The sequence below is a fragment of the Mus pahari genome, chromosome 18 (genome assembly GCF_900095145.1).
Source record: "Mus pahari chromosome 18, PAHARI_EIJ_v1.1, whole genome shotgun sequence".
Taxonomy (NCBI): Eukaryota; Metazoa; Chordata; class Mammalia; order Rodentia; family Muridae; genus Mus; species Mus pahari.
Window position 1 is genome coordinate 1,672,065 of NC_034607.1, and position 11,100 is coordinate 1,683,164.

At 47.5% G+C, this 11,100-nt stretch overlaps 1 protein-coding gene across 1 annotated transcript; it reads right to left on the reverse strand.

Annotated features, from left to right (window-relative positions):
* Positions 1-380: 380 nt before the first annotated feature.
* Positions 381-7,052, reverse strand: Angptl4 (angiopoietin like 4). The gene is made up of 7 exons (XM_021217885.1): positions 6,540-7,052; positions 6,262-6,372; positions 6,010-6,127; positions 3,863-3,976; positions 2,754-2,849; positions 2,384-2,665; positions 381-1,047 (listed from the first exon to the last, which is right to left on the reverse strand). The coding sequence occupies exons 1-7, from the start codon at positions 6,867-6,869 to the stop codon at positions 866-868; spliced, it is 1,233 nt and encodes a 410-aa protein (XP_021073544.1). The 5' UTR covers positions 6,870-7,052; the 3' UTR covers positions 381-865.
* Positions 7,053-11,100: the final 4,048 nt, after the last annotated feature.

Consider the following 11,100-nt stretch of genomic DNA (forward strand, 5'->3'; position numbering starts at 1 on the left):
CCTAACTATTTGCATGTGTATCACATTTGTACAGGAGCCAGTGGAGGTCAGAGGAGGCACTGGAACCCCTTGAACTAGAGTTACAGGCTATTGTTAACTGCTATGTAAAGGCTGGGAACCAAACCGAGGCCCTCTGTAAGAATGACTGTTCCTAATCACTGAGCCATCTCCCTGGACCTGTTTTGAGATTTTGAAATATAAACAAGAGAGGCTCACATCATGAAATACTAAAAGAAGGAAGCTGAAATCTCTGGGAAGGAATAGCCAACCAGTTCTGTCCTTAACGGATCTGGGAATACGGTCTCCACTCGAGGAACATGTTTACTCAAACTTTGAAACTATTCACTTTGAAAAATCAAATGAAACAACAGAGAACAAAATGTTCTGAGGTTGTTTTTATTATAAGAATGCTGTGAGCTGTGCCTGGGAACCACAGTTGGCACCTGTTCATCCACAGCACCCACAACAGCACCATGAGTTTATCCAGGGCTCCTGGGTACCCTGTCTCCAGTCAGTCAATATGACTGAGTCCACCATTAAGGGCCCAGCTAGTTGGACTGAAGTGGTCCCTTTGCATCCCCAACTCCTCTGGTAGGCAAGAAATGATATTCAATGCCCGTTGAGCCCATGTTTTCTGGGTCTGGGCCATTTGTTTCCTGTTGCTCTGTTTCAGACAACAATGTTTGCAGACCCCAACACGGAAAAGGGGTCCTCCAGTCTCTCCAGTTACGGGCTTCTTCTTTGTCCATGAGACGCAGATAGCCCTACTTAGAGCTCCTGCCCCCGAACAGAGAATGGCCAAATCTTAGGGCCACAACCAAAGTCACTGTCTTCTTAGGCCTGGAACCAGGCTCCAGGGAGGAGGCTAGGAGGCTGCTGTAGCCTCCATGGGCTGGATCAGCAGGGTGGTAGCCTGCAGAGGATAGTAGCGGCCCTTCCATGTTTTCCAGAAGATACCCTTTTTACGCTCCTGCCGTTGCCGTGGGATAGAGTGGAAGTATTGTCCATTGAGATTGGAGTGACTGCAGGTACCAAACCACCAGCCACCTATAGGGTTAAAGAACAGAAGATGTGGTCAAGGTCTTGGGTTTCCATACTGAGAGAGAGCACAGTTGGAGACAAGATGAACTTTGTATTTTACACCTTTAGAATTTATTACATTTATTTATTTTGTGTTCCCGTGTATATGTGTGTGGTTGTACATGCCACAATGGGTATGAAGGTCAGAGGACAGCTTGTGGGAGCCAGTGATCTCTTTCTATTATGTGAGTCTTGGAGATCAAACTTAGGTCTTCAGGATTGTAGGCAAACACTGTTATTGGCTGAGCCATCTCATAAGTCCTATTTTTGTTTTGTGACGGAGTCTCTTATCAGGCTGGCCTCAAACTCTCCATGTGGCCAAAGACAATTTAAAATTTCTGCTTTACCTGCCTCCACTTTCTGAGTCTATGATTGACACTGTACAACCATGCTTGTTTTATATGGTATGGGTAATGAAACCTAGGCCTTCACTCATGTTAGGTAGGTTCTCTGCCAAATGAGCTACACTGTGAAGCAGTGCTTGTGGGTAGAGATTTGCAATCACAGCGCTCAGCAGTGTGATAGGAAGTTTGAGGCCGGCCTGCTCTTTATAGTTTGATCCTGACTGAATAAGTGAAGTAGAAGGAGAGCGAGTACTGTAGCTCACTTGTCACAGTGCTTGCCTACCAGGCATGGAATTGTGGGATTGATCCTCAGGAGCACAAGGACACATGCCTGTTATCCCAACACTCAGGAGTTAGAGGCTGACGCCCATTTTTAAAATGGTTTATTTATTTAATGTATATGAATACATCATTGCTCTCTTCAAACACACCAGAAGAGGGCATCAGACCTCATTGGAGATGGTTGTGAGCCACCACGTAGTTGCTAGGAATTGAACTCAGGACCCCTGGGAAGAGCAGTCAGTGCTCTTAACCACTGAGCCATCTCTCCAGCTCCGAGGCTGACCCTTTAAATTTATCTTTAGCTATATAATAAGTTCAAGGCCAGCTGGAGCTATATAAGACCCTGAGTCAAACAGACAACAAAAACAAAACACCAGGGGCCAGGGTGTAGCTCTGTGCCAGAATGTTTGGCTAACAGGCACAAGACCCTATATCTCAGAATTGAAAAGAATAAGACAAGGGTTTGTCTTGGCTTTGCCCTGTGGCAGCTACACACCCACAAGTGTTCTCAGTTGAATTTTCAAAAGTGGGCACCATGATTACGTTCATTTAAAGACAGGGAAACTGAAAACAGCAGAGATTAACTCAATGACTGGCCCACAGGCACACAGGAGGCAGGGTATGGATGCACACTTTGGGACTGAATGTAGGCTACAGTGGGAATAAAACCTGCTTACCAGAGAGGCTCTTGGCACAGTTAAGGTCCCCACGGAGGTCATGGTCTTGGTCCCAAGTAGAGAAGGGCAGGGAAAGGCCATTGGGGGAAACGTTGGTGGCACCCAGCTCATTGGCCGTGGGCTCAGTGAGCTGTAGGCTGTAGGCTGTGTCCTCACCTCCCAAATGGATGGGAAATTGGAGCAATTTGGCATTGCCGTCCCAGTCCTGGAGCTGCACTGCCAATTGGCTTCCTCGGTCCCCTGTGATGCTGTGCATCTTTTCCAGGCCCAGCCAGAACTCGCCTAAATCAAGAGAAATCATATGTGAGCCAGGCTCAACTCTTGTGCCCTTTGCTCCTTCCATGACTATGACCTCCACAGAAACACCTACCTTGGGGATCTCCGAAGCCATCCTTGTAGGCTTCCCAGGACTGATTGAAGTCCACAGAGCCGTTCAGGCGTCTCTGAATCACTGTCCAGCCTCCATCTGCCCAGAAAGACAAAAAGTCACCAGAAGTCCTTTCTCACAGGGAAACTAATAGTCCTACCTAGCTTGCAAGCCTAATATCATGCTCCCATATGATCCCAGGAAGGGCAACACACTCATCACTCCTCGCAGGGGGTGGGATCAGAATAGACTTCCATCCTAGGAGCCTGCAGGAACCAGGAGTATATGTGTTTTGATTTGAAACAGTGTCTCTACCTTAGACTGGCTTAAAACATGGTTTTGTAGCCAAGGATGACCTCAAATTTTTCCTATAGCCCAAGCTGTCCTTCAACTCACTATGTAACTGTGGATGACCTCAAACTCCTAATCAGACTGCTACTACCTCGAGTTTTGGGTAGCAGACTTGTACTATCATACCCATTTCATGCAGTGTTGGAGATGGAAGCCAGGGCTTCAAACATTCAGTGGAAGCGCTTTACCAACTGAGCTTTGTTCCCAGCCCATGAAGACTGAGATAAGGCTGGCCTTGTACTTTCAACAATCATTTTGCCTCAACCTCCTAAGAATTGGAATTATAAATATAGACACAAGTCACCATTTCCAACTGTGGTTCTATGCATTGAATTTAGGGCCTTGTACATTCTAGGAGGCACTTTCCCATTAACCTATGCCCCCCCGCTCACTTATATTTTGTTATTGCTTGACAGGGTTATACTAAGTTGCCCAGGCTGGCCTTGATCTCACTTTGTAGATGACTAGGCCTGGACAGCTGTACATGTTAACCACAGAAACCTATTAGTGAGCTTGAGATGCCTGTCAATAGGGAAAGAGATTATATATATACTTCCTACAGGTTACATCCTACAAGCTGCACAATAGAGTGTGTGTGTGTGTGTGTGTGTGTGTGTGTGTGTGTGTGTTACTGTGAAAGGAACCCAGGAGCTTATACAAGCTACATAAGTGCTTGTATTATTGAGCTATACATGGCTTTATTTTATGACACCAGGGCTGTACATGGCAAGGAGGCTCCTTGGGGGGTCAGCACATCCTACCTGAAGTCATCTCACAGTTGACCAAAAATGGTGGAGACCCCAGAGGCTGGATCTGGAAAAGTCCACTGTGCCGCTCCCCTTCTTGGAAGAGTTCCTGGCAGTCCCGGGGAGGCCCTGAAAGTAGACAAAGCAAGAGAGTGAAGCAGGAGAGAAGTCCCCAGTGATTTCAGGAGACAGGTGAGTGTGAAGGATGGGTGGTAGAGGATGAGCCCCAGGGTGATTTGCCTAAACTTGTTCCTGGCTCATTATTCTCCAGTAGGGTTCTCAAGGCACACTAAGGAACAGTCCCTTGACCAATCTTCACTCTTCCCACTTTGCTTGTCTAGCCTCTCTGGTCACAAAGGCTTCTTTCCCTGAGCCTTTTTTTCATGTATCACACCTTCCTATTATTGGCAATCAGCACATGGTCCTGATACCAGGGATTCCATTTTTCCATTCCTTTCTCTGGGTCCTAGCTTCTAAAAGGATGCTGTTCCTCTCTCTCAAGCCCTGTTAGACTCCCAAAAGTGAATAGAGGTATTATCACTGATGAAAAGTCATTTGGAGGCATGTCCCCACTCCTCCCACTGAGTAAGGGCTTCTCAAGATCAGAGACAGGGAGGAAGGTTGTCTACAGTAGGAACCTGTAACCACCTAAAGCCTACACCACAGTCAGTGGACAGGGATGGGTCTGGGGTAAGGCAAGAGCTGAGCTGACTGAGCAAAGGGGTGCTGACAGTAGGACCGGGAGACTGAGGCTGTGTGTGTGTGTGTGTGTGTGTGTGTGTGTGTGTGTGATATGGCTATCTCTGTTACCAGAAGAAGAGGGAGAGGAAGAAAGAAGAAAAGGAGGAGAGGAGGAGAGAAAGAACTTGGCCTTGACAAGTCCTCTAAATTCAGGAAGAACCATCCCCAGCCCAGCCAGGGAAAGTAGGAGAAAGGTCACTGGGGGAGGGGCATGCAGAGACTTTCTGCCAGCCAGCTCAATTCACACTGCCAGGAGTGGGGGCAGACCCAGAAAGATGGGAAGTATACTTTCCAATCCCTTGGGCAGCTCCCTTTCCCCTACTTTCCTCTCATCCAATCGGGACAGGCACACCGCCAAACCACCCATGTGGTTTCCATTAGGGCCAGCTGTTTGTTTCTCCAGCTCTGAACTTTCCTCTACTTGGCTAGGCTGAGTCTGGGAGTTCCAAACCCACAAAACCACCCCCTCAGCTTTTCTCTTCTACCACATCACCCATCCAGAACCTCTGCATGCTTGCTGACCCTGGAAAATCTCATCCATGACCCTCACCATGCTTAGGTACTTGCCTAGGTAAAAGCCAGGGAGGGATTAAGTCTAAAGACTATTGGGATGAAAGCCAGCAGCCAGCCTTAGGGTGTGAAGGGGTATCCAAACTTTCACCTAGTTGGCTGTGGATAGCCACAGATGTCAAGAAGGGTGAACAAATAGGCATGAACTCAGGGTTGGAACTGGGAGCCTCTGAGTCTCTGGGAGACTCTGTCCCCCCTCACCCCCTCGCCACCCCCACCCCCCCCACACACACTTCAATTTGAAACAAAGTATTGGGCACGGACATCCCCAATATAAGACCTAGAAATTGTGATAGAAAACTGTTAGGTATATGTGTGTATGTGATTGGATGGAAGCTTTCAGGACAAAGGATCTGTATTTGTAAGATGTAAGAGTATGTATCTAGTCTAGGAGCTGGGGTGGGGGTGTCCTTACTCTGGTTTTCCCTTTTATAGTTATATCAAGAGATGTTGGAGGGTTCCAAACCTCGGAAACACACACACATCCACACACACCCCTGGATTCCTTTGGATGATGTCCTTGAGCTATACCACCATCTCCCAGAACCCCTGAAACTTTAGCTCCTTATGGTCTGCCTTCCTCTACTTGTTCTGGTTAATGGCTAGTAAGATTTTGGGAAGATTCTTGCTGGGAAAGAATGGTGGGGTGGTCTGGCCAAGCAGGATCATAAGTGAAGAGGGTGCTATATATAAAAATACCCTTGACTAGAGCCTAATGAGCCCACAGGAACCCAAGGCCAGAATCTCTCTCTTTCCTATTAAGGCGGACCTGACAAGAAGGGTAAGGATTGGAATAGCAAGTGGAGTGGTTGGGGAGTTGTCAGATGACAGCAAAGACCAGAGATACTCACTGTGCAGGCGGGTAGCGTTGGGAGTCAAGCCAATGAGCTGGGCCATCTTGGGAAGCCTCTTTCCCCTCGAAGTCTTGTCTACTCCGTTGTCTAGGTGGGTGGGGGCCAAGAGGTCTATCTAAGACCGGGCAGGAAACGGGTGGTTAGATCTTTTGTCTCATGCCATAATAATTGCTTAGCCACATTTCACCACTGTTGGTTCCCCCATTTTGTCTCCTCTTTCCGATTTGGGCCAATTGCTGGGTTAATTACCTGGCTCTGAAGATTCTGTATTCTCAGATTCTGCTTTGATAGGTATCTCTGCTGCTGGGCCACCTTCTGGAACAATTGCTGGATCTTGCTGTTTTGAGCCTTGAGCTGAGTCTGAAGATATGCAAGACTGGTGAAGACCTGGCTTTATGTCGGCAACCTCCTCTTATTCACCCTCCCTTCTACCCTTTCACAGTCTGCTCTGAGGCCCTTCTCCGCCCGGGTCCCGGAGGACCCAAAACGAGTCTAAGTAGAGTCAGAGTCCTAGTAGATGAGCCTACCTGCAAACTCTGCAGAGTCTCAGGAGTCTGGCCTTCAGGGACTCTATCCTCGGAGTCTTTGAAAGGTGCATCTTTTCCCTTGGGCTCCTGACAAGCGTTACCACAGGCAGCCATGCGGCGCTCCAGCGCGCCCAGCTGCCCACGGGTGCGCTCCACGTGTTCGCGCAGCCCATGGCCGAGCTGTAGCAGCCCGTGAGCCAGCAAGTTCATCTCGTCCCAGGATGCAAAGCGCGGTGACTCTGGCTGTGCAGGGCGCCCTTGCGCGCTCAAAAGCCCCGCAGTAGCCGCGCATAGCACCAGGGCAGCGCCTGCTGTCGGAGCGCAGCGCATGATTCTGAGGGTGGCCTTGGGTGCAGCAACTCTAGGACTCCGGAACGCAGGAGTTCAAGACCCAGTAGCTGGAGTTCTGGGGGAGCCCGCTCAGACTTAGACTTGCTCTGGTGCAGAAGAAGATCTGGAGCCCGCAGCTCATAAGCGTTTCACGGTTGCACCTAAAGCCCCATTTTATAAAGCGGGTGTGGGAGTGGGAGGGAGAGCATTGGAGGCGGGGCCCGGGGGCGGAGCGAGTGGCCAAGTTTTAGGGTGCAATGCCACAGGCTTTGTCGTTACGGGTGTGTGTGTGTGTGTGTGTGTGTGTGTGTATATGAAGAGACCTTGGGGATGTCTGCTTCACCTTTCTTGCGACCTAATGAGCGACGTGACTGTCTCTGCACTTCATGGTTCATTCTAAGGCCGGAAATTCCCAGCCCTAGCCCGCATCCCAGCCCGGTTCAATGGAGAGGAAAGGGCGTACAAATCAGGACGTAGATGCCTTCTTCTCCCCCCCCCCCACCTGGTTGTCTTCTTGACTGACCCCTTCTCAAGTCAAAAGCAAAGTAGGGCAGAGTTACGTGGCAGAAAGTTCTCTCCCTGGTAGGCTGAGTTCCGATGGCAAGTGGGGGATTACAGAACCTTGCTCCCTGCCTCTTGGAGGCTTCCTGAGATATTCACTTCCACCACCTTTCCGGCTCCCACACTCTTTCCAGCTCAAGCGTTCGTCATTGCAGATGTGTTTGTGAGGATCACTAACGCCCTTGTTCAATTAGTCGCCTCTTCCTGGCCAAATAGTCAATAGCTAGGATTTCTGTCTACATTATTGAGCTTGCAACCTTAGGCTTCCTCCTGTTGTCTGTCTTCCACCACCAGGGGTCTTGGTGTCCAGGAATTTACCAGCATTAAAAGAGGATCAGCGTCCGAGGACAGGCTTGTCATCTCAGCTCTTGGGGCATGGAGCAGAAGAGTGTGGAATTCATCTTGAGCTGCACAAGTAAGTTTAAGAGAGCCTGGGCTACTCTGAACCAGGTCTCCAAACAACAACAGCAACAACAAGGCTGATGGCACACACCTGTAAAGCCACCACGCAGGACACAGGAGAAGAGTACAAGCTACAAGCTAGCCTGCTCTACATAGTAACTTCCAGACCACTCAAAGCTACAAGCTAGCCTGCTCTACATAGTAACTTCCAGACCACTCAAAGCTCAAACAGCAAGACCTTGTTTCAAAAAAAAAAACCAAAACAAAACCAATTCATAGTTATGCATACTTTAACTCCCAGCACCCCAAAGCAAGAAGCAATTGGAGGGAGCTCTGTGAGTTTGAGGTCAGCCTGGCCTACATAGTGAAGTTGCAGGCCATCCAGGAAGAAGACCTTGTCACAAAACAACAACAACAACAACAACAACAACTAAAAAAGTCAGGGGGAGCTGGAAATCTGCCTTACCAGTTAAGAGCATTTACATCTTTTACAGGGGATCTAAATCCAACAGCTCACAGTCACCTATAACTCCAGCTCCAGGAGACATGGTGACTCTGACCTCCTCAGGCACTTACACACATGCACACAATTTAAAACAGTCATTTAAAAATTTAAAAAGCAGGCTGGAGAGATGGCTTAGCGGTTAAGAGCACTGACTGCTCTTCTAAAGGTCCTGAGTTCAATTCCCAGCAACCACATGGTGGCTCACAACCATCTATAATAGGATCTGATAACGTCTTCTGGTGTGTCTGAAGAAAGCTACAATGTACTCATATAAATAAAATAAGTAAATCTTTTTTAAAAATTTAAAAAGCAAACAATCTAGGGAACATCAGCAAAGATTTCCCTTCCACACCCATTCATTCATTCACTCATTTCATATAGCCTAGATCCTGTACTGAGTTTTTTAGTTTGCGTATAACCCCTACCATTGAGCAGGGGACAGGGACAAGGCTGAGACAAAGGAGGACTGGGGTGGGTCAGACACCTTTCCTTGTTTATGCTGCATGGTTAAGTTTTTATTCAACAAGTTTGCATAGGTATTCCTTTTTCTGACAGTTCCACTGTAGCCTGCTAGGAAGAGGAGCCTGGCACAGAAAACCTGTCTGACAAGAAGACCCTTAAAGCAAATTGACTGAAAAACCCCCCAGTTGAGTCAGCAGGGCTGGGAGCCAGCAGCAAACCTCTGGAATCTGAAACTGCATGCCTCAAGGCCGACATGCAGGCCACTGCTTGTACACTTGACCAGCTGGGCCTTTTGCCAGACTGATCCCAGAAGCAGTGACAGGCAGACAGGAAGAGTAGGCAGAAAACCCTCAACAAGGAATGAATTCATACATCCACCATCTGTCCTCCCCAAACATCAGCCTTTGGGCACAGGACATAGCCATGCAAGCTAGTCCATGTACTATCTCCTTGTCCAAGTCCTCTTGCCTCCAGAGAAAAACCACCACGATGGGTGTGGTGGTGCATGCCTGTCATCTTAGCAGTTAGAGGATAGTAGCAAGAAGGTCCACCTGTAAGAGAACCTGTCTCAAGAAACAAAATTAGGGCTGGTGAGATGGCTCAGCAGGCAAGAGCACTGACTGCTCTTCCAAAGGTTCTGAATTCAAATCCCAGTAACTACATGGTGGCTCACAACCACCACAACCACCGGTAACGAAATCTGATGCCCTCTTCTGGTGCGTCTAAAGACAGCTACACAATGTACTTATGTATAATAATAAATAAATTTAACAAAACAAAAAAAATTAGGGCTGGTCATATGGCTCAGTGGTTAAAGATGCTTGCATCCAAATCTGATGATCTGAGTTCAGTCCCTGAACCCATGTTGGAAGGAGAGAAAGGACTTTCCAAAATTATCCTCTGACCTCAACAGTTTTCCGTGGCATGCACATAAGCAATATAAATGAATAGATGAGGAGGGAGAGAGAAATGGACTAGAAAGATGGCTTAGTGATTAAGAGCATGCACTACCCTAGCAAGTGAATTTGCTTCCCAGCACCCACTCTGGGCTCATAACTGTCTGAGTCTTCAGCTTTGAAAGACCCAATGCCCTCTTGGTCTTCTCAGGCACCTGCACACATGTGCACACACTTACACACAGATACATGCACACATTTGCTGTTCTTGTACAAGACCTATGTTTGGATCTGAGAACCCATGTACAACTCCAGTTCCAGGGGATCCAGTTCTCTTCTGGGATCTCCAGGGGACATTCATATATACAAAATTTTTAAAAAGTCTTAAATTTTTTTAAATAAAAATTTAAAAAATAAAGGAAACCAATTACTTTGCCAACATGACCAGTTTTTGTGTGATGTGTATTAACATATGTATGGGTACACATGTGGGCAGGTGAGCATGCTCTTGTGTGTGCATGTGTATGGAAAAGTGAAGTGTCTTCTCTATTTATTGAGGCAAGAAATCTTCTTGGACCTGAAGCTCACCACCTTGCCCTAGGGATCTCCCATTACTGCTCCTGGAGTACTGAGATTACAGGAAGTTACTATGCCTGCCCAGATTTTTTGCGGGTTCTGGGAATCAGAATTTGATTCCTTGCCCCTGTGAGTCAAGGACTTTATCCACTAAACCATCTTTTCAGCCCCAAATCCCACATAGTCTTTTCTCCACATACTTTTCATGGACTTCTTCAGTCCCATGCTTCAGAGAGTACATAACAATCTGAAGATTCTTGGAGGCACCTGCTGGGTACAACCATTACAAAAGACTCTTGGGATCTGGAACTGGCTCTGGCTTTTATCCTAAAATCTGCTTTCTGGAATGTGCCCTCTTACCCAGCTGTTGCAATAATTCTGTAAGCACCTATTATATGCTGGCATTGTGCTAGGATCATATCGTGTCCATGTTTGGTCTTCATACACTCCCAACTTTGGTACAAGGCTTCGATCTGAGGATACAGCTCACTGTTAGAGCTCTTACCTAGCAGAGATAATGTTCTTCACACTGGAAAAAAAAATATAGCACTATATTTGGAATGGGAACTTAGCTTAGTTGTATAGCACTTGCCTAGTGTGCATGAGAACCTAGGTTTACCTACAGTACTGCAACCAAACAATCAATAGCTATAGAAAGGTTGGCACAGGTTAGTTGTGATGGTTAGTATGAATTGTCAACTTGACAAAAGTTAGAATTACCTGTAAAGTGGTGGTGTGTGGGGCAATGGGCTAGGCACCGACAGCCTGGTCTCCAGTCGAGCTGAGGTCTTGAACCCAGTGGGTGGTAATTCCCACCTACATGGGACAG

Excerpts from the sequence above, each read along its gene's own strand:
- Angptl4 (XM_021217885.1), bottom strand. The coding sequence starts at position 6,869 with ATGCGCTGCGCTCCGACAGCAGGCGCTGCCCTGGTGCTATGCGCGGCT. Across the intron at positions 2,666-2,753 it reads TGGCTTCGGAGATCCCCAAG|GCGAGTTCTGGCTGGGCCTG; the intron begins GTAGGTGTTTCT and ends CTCTTGATTTAG. Across the intron at positions 1,048-2,383 it reads CTGTGCCAAGAGCCTCTCTG|GTGGCTGGTGGTTTGGTACC; the intron begins GTAAGCAGGTTT and ends TTAACCCTATAG.